The sequence below is a fragment of the Phoca vitulina genome, unplaced genomic scaffold (assembly GCF_004348235.1).
Source record: "Phoca vitulina isolate PV1807 unplaced genomic scaffold, GSC_HSeal_1.0 scaffold47, whole genome shotgun sequence".
In the NCBI taxonomy this organism is placed as follows: Eukaryota; Metazoa; Chordata; class Mammalia; order Carnivora; family Phocidae; genus Phoca; species Phoca vitulina.
Genome location: NW_022589750.1, coordinates 2,419,044 through 2,434,362, shown reverse-complemented (window position 1 = coordinate 2,434,362; position 15,319 = coordinate 2,419,044). Strand labels below are relative to the sequence as shown.

The 15,319-nt window shown below is 52.2% G+C and overlaps 1 protein-coding gene across 1 annotated transcript; it reads left to right on the top strand.

The window, feature by feature from the left end:
• The first annotated feature begins 915 nt into the window (after positions 1-915).
• Positions 916-15,162, top strand: FXR2 (FMR1 autosomal homolog 2). The gene is made up of 17 exons (XM_032432008.1): positions 916-1,368; positions 6,916-6,968; positions 7,324-7,417; positions 8,020-8,091; positions 8,188-8,336; positions 8,599-8,692; positions 9,184-9,300; positions 11,423-11,593; positions 11,756-11,834; positions 12,151-12,260; positions 12,514-12,600; positions 12,891-13,113; positions 13,263-13,460; positions 13,550-13,750; positions 13,846-13,941; positions 14,082-14,182; positions 14,472-15,162. The coding sequence occupies exons 1-17, from the start codon at positions 1,288-1,290 to the stop codon at positions 14,565-14,567; spliced, it is 2,022 nt and encodes a 673-aa protein (XP_032287899.1). The 5' UTR covers positions 916-1,287; the 3' UTR covers positions 14,568-15,162.
• Positions 15,163-15,319: the final 157 nt, after the last annotated feature.

Here is a 15,319-nt window from a genome sequence, read left to right as displayed (position 1 = left end):
CCCTTCCCGATGCATTATAAAATCCTTGTTTGGGGGACTGTATCTTGTCTTTGCATCCCTAACGCTTAGCACACAGTGATTGGAACACAGTGAGGGCGAAATAAATACTTGCTAAATGATTAAAGGCACAACACGATTCTAATTTCTGTGCTACTGTATATTCATCTCTACAACTCAATTTCTTATCTTAGTTCAGGAATCCGAAGTTTTCCCTCTACTACCCTTACTCCACAACATTTTTTCCTATTTCGAATTTCCTCAGCATTTGGATATCAAATCTTGTGCTAATCTATGTTGCCTTTGCCTTTTGGTACTGCCTTGAAATTACCCTTTAACCTTTCATTGTATGCACGATCAGCAAGAACGCGGCTGTAAAATCTACAGCCGGAGTTACGGACGCTCGTAAGAGTCGATACACGCATGTGGACGATTAAGCCCCGCGCGTGCGCGCCAGGCTTTTTTTTTTTTTTTTTTTTTTTCTCTTTGGAGCGTGCGCACCGAGAAAGACAAAGGTGGGGAAAGTGACCAAGCAGTCATCCAGGCGCATGCCCATCCCTAAGTTGCCCCAGCCCCGGGACGCTCACGGCGGGGAAGTGGGTGTGGCCTGACCAGGAGCAGCAGAAATCCAATCCGACTGAGTGGGCTCGGCCCCTCCCTCCGCACGATTGGTTAGCTCTCAGTGTTGTGGGGCGGGGAAAGGAAGAGATGTGGGCGGTGGAGTGGGGGGGTGGCGAAGAAAGAGAGCCATCTCGTTCTGCGCAAGCGCGAGCAAGCGACCAGGAGGGGGCGCGCGAGAGCGAAAGGGAGTGTGGAAGCCCTGATGTGCTGGCGAGCGCGAGCTGGGTCGCCAGCCTTGACGCCTGCGCCGTGGCCCTCGGGGCCCCGCGCGCGGCGGGCGGGTGCCCGGTGCGCCTGCGCAGTAGGCGGCGGCGGCGGCAGGGGGAGGTGGAGGCCGTGGAGAGGCAGCGGCAGCAGCGGGTCCCGGGACTGAGGCAGCAGCGGGGGCGGCGGCAGGCGGAAGCTGAGGTGACGAAGGCAGCGGCGGCGGCGGCCGTTTCCCTCACGGTGGCGGAGACCAAGGCGGCGGCGGCGGACGGGGAGCGGCCCGGCCCCGGCCCCCTGCTCGTCGGCTGTGGCAGGGCCGCGGTGGGGCCGGCCCGGCTCCCGCCCCCCGCGGCTCCCCCTCCGGCTCCTCCCCCGGGGAGACGCCGGGGGCCTGGCCCGGCCCGGACTCAGAGCGCCGCTGCAGCCGCCGCCGGGGCAGTCGGAGGCGGCGGCGGCGGCGCCATGGGCGGCCTGGCCTCCGGGGGGGACGTGGAGCCGGGACTGCCCGTCGAGGTGCGCGGCTCCAACGGGGCCTTCTACAAGGTGAGGCGGTGCGTCGGCCGGGGACACCCGCGTGCGGCCCCCTCCCCCCGCCGGGGAGGGGGCAGCGGGGCGGGCCCGTGCTGCTCGAGCCGAGTCCCGGCCCTCCGAGCCCTAGAGCCACGCTCCCGCCCGCGTCCCCCCGGGGGAGCTCTGCGAGTGAAGCCCCTTCCTCGTGCCTTCGGCGCCTCCTGGTTACACCTGCTCTCAGCCCCCTCCCCCGCCTCGGAGAGAACGAACATCGGGGCATTATTGTGCTCGGATCGGCGCCCGCCTCCCCCCGCCTCCTCCCCCCGCGGGGAGACCCCATTTTCCCAGCTTCTCGTTGACTTTTCTCGTTCTCCCCGCGGAAGACATACCTTAGACCCTAATCACGTCCCCCCGCCACGGTCCAAGCACATGGAGAATTCTCTTTATTCTTCCCTATTATCCCCTCGGGAAGGCCGTCCCATATTAGATCCTTTTATCTTCCTCGGAGAGGCCTCTGCTCCGGAAGCCTCACCCCACTTTCGTGCTGCATCTCTGCTCCCAACCCAAGGAGAAACGGTCAGAATCCATTTATGACATCTGCTATCTTTGACCTCAGCAACTCCGGGCTGTAAGCAGGCGAGCTGCCTCGCAGCCGTAAGGTGGCATCTTTCCCCCAGGCTCGCACCGCACCCCTCATCCCAAGGCCAGCCGGTCGACCATTCTGCGGGCTGCGCTCCTTTTTGTATCGCTTTGACCTCAGCTGTCTTTAGATCGTTCCTGTAGGTTCTTCCTCGGGAGCCTGGTAAGCCTCCCGTTCCTAATCTCCAAGTGGGGGGATCCCATGAGGTCTCGTGAAGGATTGCCACTTCTAGAACACTTCTGGCCGGCTCCCTCCGTCTGGGAACCTGATGGCCTTTTTTTTGAAGAAGGGTTTGTCTTTAAGGGTGCTCGTTCACCTCAGCTCTTCCCTTGCCCAGGATTTGGGTCCACAGAGCTCCTTCTCCTACCACCTTGCGAATCCATTATCTGGGACACTGTTTTCCCTTTGGGGTGAAGCCAGAGGGAGACCCCTCTTGCCTCTCAGGAATTTTTCTTTGTTATTCTTGAACCTCTGGACTTCATGCCTGGAATTGTGGCAGAGACTTTCCTGATTTCCGTCTGCCTTCATTTTACCCTGAGGAGCCAGAGCAGATGCCTTCTTACCCCATGGGAGGAGAAGAGCCCCCTTTCTTTCGCTTCTTTTGGGCCTTTTCTCCTGTAGAAGACCTCTCCGCCTTCATGCCCTTGGAAATGACTTTCTCCAACTCTTTTCCCGTGAAGTCCTGTAACGGGAAGGGTCTCGTCTTTGCCCTTGTAGTGGAAGGTTTCTGCCCTGGCTCCAGCTGGTAAGTTGAGTGTAGTGATTTTTTTTACCCACCCTAAAAGCCTGTTGGTTTCTGCCTTGCTTCGCTCACCAGATTTCTTTCTCTTCAGTGCCTGTGGCCACGCTTGTCCCTTTATCTTAACTTGTCCTGTCAACCTAAGTCTTCAGCTTTTTATCCTAAAACTTGTGTGCCCTCCGGGAACCACCTTATTCCGAGTCTGAAGGAAGCTCCCGACTGATCTCTTCTGTCATCTTTTCTGCATACTTTTCTAACTCAGAAGACTTTTTCTTCTAGCCTGCCTCCGTAGCATTTGTTTTCTTTGGCTAAAGTCTCTAATTCCTTTCTGATTCTGATAGAGTACGTTTGTCTCTTGTATCCTTTTTCCTCAAACTTGGGTTATCTCCGTTGAAATACCCTTCTTCATAAGATTTTGGCCTCATTTCCCCCCAGTATCTTGTCCTTCATCTGGGTGTGTCCCACCCCTCACCTCTAGGTTCCAAGAAAAGCGATTCGTAAATTGAGTTTGAGATTGAGATATGATGTTTGCTTTTGTTCTAGGAAGCATAGGCACTAAGCATAGCCGGGAAAGATCGGTATCCAGTTCAGATTAACTGTGTGGGACGGATGGGAAGGGAGATGTCTTCCTTTCCACATATACGTGTCCGACACGGAATCTCTCTCAGAATCTTTCCCTTTTACCCTGTGGGTTATGGCAGTGATAGACTTGGGTGAATTAGGGACAGGATGCTCAGAAAGTAGAGTTTGGAGTTGAGCTGAAAGCCAGGTGATGTGGATTTTGTGTTCTGGGCACGTTAGCATTTTCTGCCTCATGGCTCATTTGAAAACAACAATAAATCCCTAAATTCAGACTAATCTTTCTTCAACTTTTAGTGCCATGTAGATACTTACCATTCTGACCTTGCTACTGATTTAGTATTCATGACTCAGCAAACTTTGGTGTGGGTCAAGGAATGTTTACATTGCTTCTAGAATATAAATTTGGGAAGGCCCCTTTCTCCTCTCTCAGAATTGGGTCCTGTTGTTCATTTTCTTCCACGATAGCACTGCACATGGCAGATCTGGGGTCTCTGTTATCCTGCAGCTATCCCACCGACTCTTCCTGTCCTGCTGGTACCTAGATGTATCTTATTCTTTAAGTCGTACTCTCCCAAATGAAATATCTGTTCACCTTTCAGGGCACAATCATCCAACTTTCCGGACCTTAAGTGGATATCCACATTCCCATTCCTGTCTTGAGGAATATCGCATCCTCAGCTTCGACCTGTGGTTTTTACCCAGACCCCTCCTGTTTTTCTCCTAGAACTCCCTCCTTTCTTTTGAGATCCCAGGATTAGAAGATAGGGCGGAGGTGGGGACTAATTTCATATCTAATAATTTAAGGAACCTGAGTATCTAGAAACCTTGGGCCGCTCTCCCTCTCTCTGGTCCTAGGCCCTGTAAGCCAAAGCCAGGATATGCCGCAGCCACTGAATTGAGTCATTCTTTGGATCTGGTTGGCTTTCTAGAGATTGACTCACCTGCTCCTGCCCTCACCTGCTTCTCTCCTTAATGAGCATGGACTGAGCAGAACTAGGAGCTCACTTTCTACCACTGGTGTCTCTGGAGGAAAAATATGGGTGATGTGGGTGAAGTTAAGGAGCAGAGACTGGACTGGAATACGAAGTTGAGGAGAAAGCTTGTGCTGCAGAATATGGGAAGGAAAAAGACCCTAGAAGTGTAAGAGCGTGTGGCGTTTGGTTGAACTGAGTAATGTGAGGGAAAGCTCCATTCTGAGCTCTGCATTTCTGCTTTGGGGCTGGATCACGGTAGCTGGAGAAAACGGGGTGGTAGTGCTATCTCTGCCTGAGGGCCAACCCTAACATGTTGGGGGAGAATCGGATTAGAGCCCCGGACATGTCCTTTGTGAAGGAGTTTACCTGGGAGTGGGAATCTCTTCACAAAGGAGGCAGACAAGTGATTCTCTTCTAACTCCTCCACTCCTTTTATCTCATCCCTGAGATGTTTTGAGAAAAGATAACTCTCAAACTATTTTTCAAGTTTGGAGATAGACATTTTGGGGAAAGAATTGGATAAAGTCAGCAGAAGAAGCTGGTTGAAATGTTTCTAGAAATCCAAACAGACCCTCATAAAGGGAGAAAACAAGAGGAGAGGGATGCCATGTTCGCGGTTATGGGAGGCAGGAGGAGGACGCTCAATGAGGAGCTAAGAGAAGAACCCAAAAAGGAAGAAGGACTGGGGCAAATAGTGAGGAGCAAAAGTGCAGAGTAGTGGGCAGCGTATAGGTGCATCTGAACGAAGAGTGGAGGAAACCTGGGGAATGGCCGAGGAAAGGAAAGCACGGAGGAGGAGGAGGGGGCCAGGTGCCAGGAGGACACCTTGGGCTGTAGTAAAGCTCTGGGTCGTGAGCTGGCAGAACAAGATCTGATTCTGAAAGAAGAGCAGATGGCCAGCTGGTACCAAGAGTAAAATTTGGGTTTAGATTTTCCCACTGTGAGGAGATAGCAGTATGGTAAATTTACGTGTGACCAGTTCGTTGAGGTGGGAATGACACAGGTGTGCGTTTGTCGTGTTTTCTCTCCTACGCTCAGCTGCTGTGCCTCGCTGCAGGGCTCAAAAATGGTTCTTGTGTGTTAGCCTTTTGGAACACCTACTTTTTTTATTTTAAAGATTTATTTAATTGAGGGGGGAAGGCAGAGAGAGAGAATCCCAAGCAGACTCCCTGCAGACTCCCCGCTGAGCGCGGAGTCCAACACCCGGCTCCCCACGACCCCAAGACCATGACCTGAGCCGAAACCAAGAGTCAGACACTCAACCAGTGGAGCCACCCAAGTGCCCCAACCCCTCGTTTTTTGTTAACAGCTTTATTGAGATATAAACAATGAAGTACATGCATTCAAAGTATAGTTTGATAGGTTTTTGACGTAGATACCCGTTTACATATCCCTGTAGATACATGTCATACCATCACCACAATTAAGATCTTTCCATCACTCCCAAAAGTTCTGTCAACCACCTATCTGCTTTCTGTCAGTAATACATTAATTTGTACTTCCTGAATTTGACAAAAGTGAAAAGGCAGTTCAGTAGAGAAAGGGTAGTCTTTTCAACAAATGGTGTTCAAGCTGGCTATCCGTGGGTAAAAAACGAGCTTTGATCATATCTTGCACTATATACAAAACTTAAAGCAGATCATAGACCTAAGTGTAAAATAAAAACTATGAAACTTGTAGAAGAAATAGGAGAAAGCTTTGTGGTGTTGGATTAGGCAAAGATTTCTTAGATAGGAAACCAAAAGCTCAGTTATAAAAGAACAAATCGATAAACTGGACTTTCAGAATTAGCAATCCCTAATTTTGAGTATGTGAAAATTAGAGAAGGTGGAAAAATTGGGAGCATAGGATTGAGCACATAGCTTTGGCTTCTTCAGTGGGGACACAGACAGTAGGAAGTGGATGAGCTGTTCAGTCATCCCTGTTCTCTCCCACATCGTCATCTCAATTTGGGCGTCTTTTTGTCTTTTTCAGATTCATAGTAGTGTGTCATAAGTCCAGCATTAAGAAATCTCACATCTCTGAAGTCCTGATTTTTCCTTCTGTAAATTGTGGTCATCGTTTTGAACCTCATCAGTGTTTTGAGTATTCATCTAGGACCCAGGCATGAAGGGCCCGAGTTTGCTCAGGCCTCTTGCTGTGGTTGGGGAGCTAGACCCTTCTCTCTCTTGGCGGATCCTGATGTCCTCTAGGTGTCCCAGGACAGCCTCACACTGTCTCATGGGATATTCTTAGCCTTGCTGAATGTGGTTGGTATTTTAATTGAACTCTGGCAAGTTGCTCAGCATAACGGGAGGCTGACAGACAGGGAGGCCCCTGTGGGAGCCTTAGTAGACCCATCAGTTTCCAGGCTGCTCTCGTGCAGGTGATGTTTCCCCCTTCTGTTGAATTTGTCTCATCTTAGTTCTAGATTTTGCCACTTCTCTTTCCATGTCAATATCATTTCCTTTGTCTCTACCTCAACGTTCATGTCTTTTCCCCAGCACAGGTTTTTCTGGCCCTATTTTAGATTGCTTGTGTCCCGGTCTAAAACTCGAGGAAATGGTCTCTGTCTCTGTTCCCTTGATGGTGGTAAATTGTCATTTTCTTTTTTTCTTTCTTTTTCTTTTTTTTTTTTTCTTACTTGGTTCTACAATCCATTCTAGGGCTTTGTGAAGGATGTCCATGAAGACTCTGTTACCATCTACTTTGAAAACAAGTAAGACCTTGGGAATAGAGAATCCAGCATACTAGATCCTAGAAGGGGGGTGGAGAAGAGGGGGCGGCTGAGTCCTATGAGGCATGTAATAGGTGGGGAGAGCCAGAGCTTTGGGTGGTCAACTTAGGTGGATCCCAGGAGAGGAACGGGCTGAAATTTGGTGAGGGTGGGGGACTTTTGACCTAGTATTAGATTCTAGCAAGAGAGAAGACACTGCTCTGGAGCAGGGCCTGGGATTTAGCCTCTAATCACCAGGGAAGGTGGAAGTTGCCCGGCGGAGGCAGTAACCCCTTCCTGAAGAAATGGACAACCACGTTAGCCCGAATAGCTTTCATGTCACTGTTTCCCTTGGCAGCTGGCAGAGTGAGAGGCAGATTCCTTTTGGGGATGTCCGGCTACCACCTCCAGCTGACTATAATAAAGAGATCACAGAAGGGGACGAGGTGGAGGTAAGGGCCACGGGCTCCACCCTTTCTAAATGTCACTTTGCCCAGGATTGCGTCTCCCTTGCCCTGATACTAGTACCCTAGGCTCCTCGCCGGTTTGTTCAGTCTCCTTCCTCCCCGCGCTAAGCTACTGTGCCCAGCCTGGTAGGCTGTGGAAGAGAGAAATGCACTGGTTCCCTGTCTGTCGCTGTTGGGATCAAACTCCAGGGAGCTTCCCAGTTTTAGGGGAGTCACTTTCTCTCTGTTTATGGTGACAGCACCCTCTGGTTTTGTTTTTGTTTTTTAAGATTTTATTTATTTATTTGACAGACAGACACAGTGAGAGAGGGAACACAAGCAGGAGTAGTGGGAGAGGGAGAAGCAGGCTTCCTGCGGAGCAGGGAGCCCGATGCCGGGCTCGATCATAGGACCCTGGGATCATGACCTGAGCCGAAGGCAGACGCTTAACGACTGAGCCACCCAGGCGCCCCCACCCTCTGGTTTTTAATCCACTCCTTCCTTGAGTTTTCTTTGTTTCTATGTAATGTGCCTCCCAAGTGTCTGAATGCCTGTTCTGGTCTGATGTTTTTGGTGGTCCTCAGTATCTCTTTTATTTTCACCTTCAGGTATATTCTCGAGCCAACGAGCAGGAACCTTGTGGCTGGTGGCTGGCCCGGGTGCGGATGATGAAGGGAGATGTGAGTGATGGGAGGCACACGTCCTAGTCAATGAAAGCGGGGAGGCAGACGCTCCGGTCATCCACACTTGTTTCTTCCCTTCTCTCTTTCTGCCAGTTCTATGTCATCGAATACGCCGCCTGCGATGCCACTTACAACGAGATTGTGACCCTGGAACGGCTCCGGCCAGTGAATCCCAATCCCCTGGCAACCAAAGGCAGCTTCTTCAAGGTTACCATGGCTGTGCCTGAGGATCTGAGAGAGGCGTGAGTTAGGGATGTTGGGGTGGGGGCCCCCTTGACAGTCCTCCTATCTGCCCTTCTTCTCCCAGGCCCCACTCCTACTGTCAGTCTTCCCTCCGGTTCCCTTGGGCTTCCAGAGCCCTTCTGGCTCCCAGTTCCTTGCTTTATTCATCCCTGTTCTCTCACTGCAGTCCTTCCTCTTTTCTCATTTTTGTGGTCCCTGTCTCTCCCCCGAACCTTTGCCCGCTACACTGTGCCCACTGAGCACTCTTCTCTTTCTCGGCAGCTGCTCCAACGAAAACGTCCATAAAGAGTTCAAGAAAGCATTGGGAGCGAACTGCATCTTTCTCAACATCACAAATAGTGAGCTCTTCATTCTGGTGAGTTACCTGCCTGACTTGCACCCAAACCCCTGCAGCGATTTTTCCTTCTCCCTTTTGAACTCCTTTGCAGAAAAGAAGGAGCTCAGATGTGCTTCTATTTATTTGTCAAAGAAGGCTTTTTATGGCTCCTAACCCCTGTGGGCCCAGGTAGCCCCACGTTTCCTTAGTCTTCCCTCATGTCTGACCTTAATTTATTTTTTTTAGCCTGGCCATCATATCACAGTCTGGGCTGGACCCTCCCTTGTGTATTTGGACTCTCAGAAAATAGACTGTACAGTTCTCACCTCTGTCAGCTGCCTAAAATCACGTCCCTCAGTTGCCCAGGTGGTAGGCCCTTGTGAGACTGATGATGATTTTCTTCCTCTCGCTTCATTTCTTAACTCCTATCCTTTTCCAAAGACTCAGGTATCCTGATTCCCAGCTCCTGGCTCTTCCCCAGTGTGTATTCAAAGTCCGTTTTAATGACTTTTCCATTGGTTTCTTCCCAGTCGACCACAGAAGCTCCTGTGAAGCGGGCATCCCTGCTGGGTGACATGCATTTCCGAAGCCTGCGCACCAAACTGCTACTCATGTCCCGCAATGAAGAAGCTACCAAGCACCTAGAGGTAAATTTGGGCTCTACTTTTTGCTGCTGAATGGTATTGTTGTCATCCCCCCTTCCCGTCCCATCCTCCACCCATGCTCTTGTGTTTACAGAACAGAAAGACTAAGGTCTTTCTGGGCCATTAAACCTGGGTCTGCTATTTTATCCCAGACTCCTCCAGATGGCAGAGCTCCATCATGTTATAATAGTACAGTTGTTTTCCAATTTTTTTCTTAACCATGGGACCCTTTGATCAAGTGAAATTTTACTTGAAAGCACGATGCCTAAAACAGATCAATCAGAGCAGCTCTGTCTAAAAGTGGAAGAGGCGGGTGTGGCCCTGACCTCCACTGGCCTCCCCCAGATCACCTCTGAGAATCAAACTGCTTTGCAGGGTATATTTGAGAACCATTTGTACGCTGGAAAGACCACTGGACTTGAAATCCCAAGTCTCGCTTTGTCAAATATTGACCTTTGGCAGAGCATTTGGTTTCACTGAGCTTTATCTCTGTCTGTGAGAACGAAGTAGTTAGACTAGAATATTTCTACGAGGTCTTTTTGAGTTCTGATGCCTTAAGGTGGTCAGATTCCCTTTTCTTAGGTGTCATACCGTCCTACACAAGTAGGGTGTGTGTGCGTCCATCCATTTCCATTTATCAAGAGAACTTTTGGGGAGGCTCTTCTCTGAGCCTGTGCAAATTGTGGAGCATGGTGATCTTTCACTTCTCCAGGGATGCCACTACTCAGGGCACCGGCAGTTAAAAATTCACCCTTACCCCGAGATGGTATGAAGTATGTCTGCTCCGGTTCCCAATGAGCAGATTCCCTGGTGGCCGAAGCTAGATTTCAGCTCTCCTAGGCCCTGGTTTATTGATCAGTGTGGTGAAGAGTGCCAGATCTGGGGTGCCTGGGGGGCTCAGTCGGCTGAGCATCTGACTCTTGGTTTTGGCTTAGGTCCTGATCTCAGGGTCGTGAGATCGAGCCCCGAGTCGTACTCCATGCTCAGCGCAGAGCCTGCTCAAGAGTCTCTGTCCTTCCTTCTCGTGCACGCTCCCTCTGCCCTCTTGTTCTCTCGTTCTCTCAAATAAATAAATAAAATCTCTTAAAACGTGCAGATAGCTAGTTAGCCGTATGTGCGAAGTCTGTTTTTGAGAGAGCTTGTTCTTTTTTTTTTTCCTATTTTTTTTAAATTACTTTGAGATATTGCCTGTGTAAAGGAAAAGGATAACAAAACAGGTAGGTACCCTTGTACCCATCAGGCAGTTTAAGAAATTCAGCCCTTGGCAAACTTCTCTAGAGGATGTTTGTAAATCATTGTGCATCCTCTCCCTCCCTCCCTCAGTTATTTTGAACACCCAGTGTAGTCCCTTTTTGTCTGCTTTTTCTTCTTGCCTCATGTAAGCACTTGCCGTAATATAGTCCCTTCTGTCTTGTAAGTAGGAGTAGTGGACTGGAATTGGGAATGTCCCCTTTCAGATAGCTCTCCTGTTTGGTGCTTCTACCTAGGACTCCCTCTTCCAGAACCTTCCCCGTCTTCCTGCCCTTGTGCCCAGCTATCTAAGGCCTGGCCGAGAAATGAAGTGGCAGTGTGTTGTTCCATAATGGGCTCCTTTTATGCTTTTCTCAGCCCCTTGCTTTCTGTTCATTATTTTGGGAGCTGATACTAGTTTGGTTAAGGTAATCATAGTTCCTTACTTTTGCATTTATTTTGTGAAAGGGTTTTTCACACCTTATTTAATCCTTACTTAATCATTAATATAACCTTATTTAATCTCCTGAGAGTTTGGGGGCGGGGTAAGTCCGGTGTAATCGTTCAGCAGATGACAGAATAGAGACCCTGAGAGTGTGTTGTGTTTAGGATCGCATAACCAGATAGTGTTAGAACCACATCCAGAACTGTGGTGGCTCCAGCCCAAACTCTGCCCTCACGTGCTTCCCCTCCCCGCCAAGCCATTGGTGTTTGCCAGGTAGGGGTGGACGGAAAGTTTCCTGAATTCTCTGTACAGGTCCCCGTGGTCGGATCCAGGGTGGTTCTGGCTTGTTTTCACACATGTTTCTCTCCTTGAAGTCCTGCAGTGTCAGTTACCTGGGACAGGTGTCTGGGGTTCCACCACCACAAACCCCACTGTGCCTTTTCCTTTCAGACAAGTAAGCAGTTGGCAGCCGCCTTTCAGGAGGAGTTCACCGTGCGAGAAGACCTGATGGGACTGGCCATTGGGACTCACGGTGCCAACATCCAGCAGGCCCGGAAAGTACCCGGGGTGACGGCCATCGAGTTGGGTGAAGAGACCTGCACTTTCCGCATCTATGGGGAGGTCAGCGAAAGACAGCTGTGGTTTTAGGTCCCTTGGGGGTAGAGCGAGGCGAGTGTTCGGTGGGCGTCCCTCCCTGACTTTTGGTGGCAGCACACTTTCCCAAAGGCAGAGAGAAGCAGGAGGATCAGGGTCTGAGTAACAACCCCCCTCCTCTCCTCGTAGACTCCTGAGGCATGCCGACAGGCCCGGAGCTACCTTGAGTTTTCGGAGGACTCCGTGCAAGTGCCCAGGAACCTTGTTGGTGAGTTGCGGGTGTGTACGCATAGGAGAGAGTATGGGGGGGCCAGGTGTGAGATCCCCTAAAGCTGTTCTGGGCTCGGCAGCCTCCCGGGGACTTCCAATTTCATGAAGACAGAGCAGTCTGTCGGAAGAGTGACAAAAATGGAAGAACAGATTTCTCTGGATTGTAGTATTTTGTTCTGAGAACTCACGAGAAACTTAGAAGCAAGAGAATAATTAAACAGAATCCATATATAGGAGCTGGAAGACTATTTATCTTACTTGTTTTTACTCTTAAAAAAAAAAAAAAAAGTCTAATTCTTCCTTTACCCATTCAGGCAAAGTGATTGGAAAGAACGGGAAAGTGATCCAGGAGATTGTGGATAAATCTGGTGTGGTGAGGGTTCGAGTAGAAGGTGATAATGACAAGAAGAACCCCAGGGAGGAGGTATGGGGCAGCTGCATCTAGAGCCTGGTTTCCAGAAGCAGATGGCATTGTTCTCTTGTTCTTCTCTGGGGGCTGGGATTTCTAGAGGGCGGAGGATGGGGGTTCCTGGGGGGTGGGGGATGGGAACTTCTGAGTCCCCCTAGTAATGCAGAGCCCAGAATGATCCCGCTGGGTGAGCTTCCACAGGAGGCAGGGTGGAGTTGGTACTTGCCTTGACTCTCCCGCTAACTGCGCCGTCCTCTCTGCTCTGCAGGGGATGGTTCCTTTCATATTCGTGGGTACCCGGGAGAGTATTAGCAACGCCCAGGCCCTGCTGGAATACCATCTCTCCTACCTGCAGGTACCCAGGCCGGAAGCCGGGGAGCGGAAGGGTGTGGGTGTAGCAAGGAGGCCGAGGCTGCTGGCAGATGAAGTTAGGAGCAGTGGTGCCCAGTTTGAGGAGAACGGAAACCACGGAGTGGAGATTTGGGGCTGTGGGGTTGGATCCCGTAATGTTCCTCGTTTAGCCAGTGTCTTTCTCCCGTTCCTGAGAGTTTAGGGGTGGTCAGGGCTAAGAAGCACGAGTGAGGGAGGAGTGTTTGTGGATCTCGTCACTCCTTCGGTACCTCTCTCCATCTTCTGCCCGACCAGGAGGTGGAGCAGCTCCGCTTGGAGAGGCTGCAGATTGATGAGCAGCTTCGGCAGATTGGGCTGGGCTTCCGCCCTCCCGGGAGTGGGCGGGGCAGCGGTGGCAGCGACAAGGCCGGATACACCACGGACGAGAGCTCCTCGTCCTCCCTCCACGCTACGCGAACCTACGGGGGCAGCTACGGGGGCCGCGGCCGGGGCCGGAGGACAGGCGGTCCCGCCTATGGTAAGATGACCGTGGGCCTTGTGGGGAGAGGCACAGGCCTGGGTGGAATCTCGAGGAAAGGGTGACACCCACATTGAAGGTGGGACTGGCTGGGGGATGGATCCTGGGGTGGGGTGCTGACCCGGATTGAAGCCCACCGTGTCCTTCAGGCCCCAGCTCGGACCCATCCACAGCTTCTGAGACCGAGTCAGAGAAGAGGGAGGAGCCCAACCGAGCTGGGCCAGGTGACCGGGATCCCCCAACCCGGGGGGAAGAAAGCCGGAGGCGGCCGATTGGGGGCCGGGGTAGGGGACCCCCACCTGCCCCCCGGCCCACCACGAGATACAACGCTTCATCTATCAGCTCAGGTACCAGTATCAGACGGCTGGGTTTGTGGATGCAGGCCAAAAGGAAGGATGATGGACGCCCGATAACCACCTTCTCTTCCTCTGACCAGTGCTGAAAGATCCAGACAGCAATCCCTACAGCCTACTGGACACATCTGAACCAGAGCCCCCAGTTGACTCAGAGCCTGGGGAACCCCCCCCAGCAAGTGCCAGGCGCCGCCGCTCCCGCCGCCGCCGCACGGATGAGGACCGGACTGTCATGGATGGAGGCCTGGAATCTGATGGGCCCAGCATGACAGAGAATGGTCTGGGTAAGGGCTGTGCCTGGGGCCTGAGAAGGGAGAGCTGGGCAGGAACTGAGGTACGGGGCATTAGATGCACCACTTGGGTCTTCTGTGCCCCGCAGAAGATGAGTCGAGACCCCAGCGTCGGAACCGGAGCCGCCGCCGCCGTAACCGTGGGAACCGGACGGATGGTTCCATCAGTGGAGACCGTCAGCCAGGTCAGCGAACACTGGGTGCCGGCATCCTTCCCCAGAGTTGAGAGAACGGGGTGCCTTTTGGTGGGGGTTGGGGCTCGGTGGGTGTCCAGGAGCTGGATACCCGCTTCCTTCTGAAACTCTCGGTCCTCTGCCTCGCGCAGTGACCGTGGCGGACTATATCTCCCGAGCCGAGTCGCAGAGCCGCCAGCGGCCCCCCCTGGAACGCACTAAAGCCTCAGAGGACTCTCTTCCAGGACAGAAGGTAGGCAGGCGGGGTGTCGTTTACCCCACCGCGTTTCCTCCAGGGCCGGGGAGCGCAGGGAATTCGCAGAGAAGCCTGTGTCCGATGGAGTTTAGGCTGCGTGTGGAATAGAGAAGGTTTGGCTAGGACAGGGAAGTTTGGTTCGGACTTTCCGGGTGCCTGTAAGAGCCCCTAGAGCGGCAGGTCAGCCGCCAGGAGCGCTAGGATGGCGGGGGGATGGCATTACCTGGATCTCTGCTGACCGGCTTCCTTCCTTCCTCTCCCATTTTTCTTCCCCACTTCCCCTCAGGGCGACTCTGTCAGCAAGCTTCCTAAGGGCCCCTCAGAGAATGGGGAGCTCTCCGCCCCCTTGGAGTTGGGTAGTTTGGTGAACGGGGTTTCATAAAACCTCCAGCCTGCATCCCTCCCTTCTCCATCTCGCTTGCTGCCCAACACCATGGCCCTCCCAGGCCCGACTGACCTGCGCTGGAGCTGCTCTTATCTAGGGGGGAGGGGGGTGGCACAGCAGCTTGGGTCCCCCCTCAACCTCCAGGAGCTAGTGGAGGGGTGTGTAACAGGGTCATACCCCCCCCCTCTTGTCCACCCTTCCCCAGGGTGAGGGAGCCTCTCTCCTTCCCCATCAGACTGGATGTGCCTTTATCCTCTAATGCCCCGATCTCTCTGAACACCCCCATTCTCCGCCTGCTGGTGCGGGGTGCTCCTTGACCCACCCGGATTTGACAGTTCAGGGGGGCTCCCCTGCTATCCCTCCTCCCATCCTGTACCCCCCATTTCTGGGGCCTCATCACTGTGGAAGACGGGGATAGTAAGGGTATACGTGGGTGGGAGGCATGGGGAAGGTTTTGGAGTAGAACCAGGGGTGTGTATGAAGGGGGGTGACAAGGTCCCCTGGGGGAGGGGGGGACCAACCTTGTCTGGTGGATGAGAAGGCGTATTTATTTTTCACTGTACAGTATTTAAAAAGAGAATAAAAAAATCCAAATGGCTCTGTGGTTCCTGCACCTTCCTTGTCCGCAGTTGGGTCCAGCAGTTTCTCTAGGATTGACCTGTCCGGGCCTTGTTTCCTGTTTCTCCCCACCTGGCTTCTCTGGTGTTCCAGAGATTGTCCACTTCTGGGAATTCCTGGCATTCCTCTGT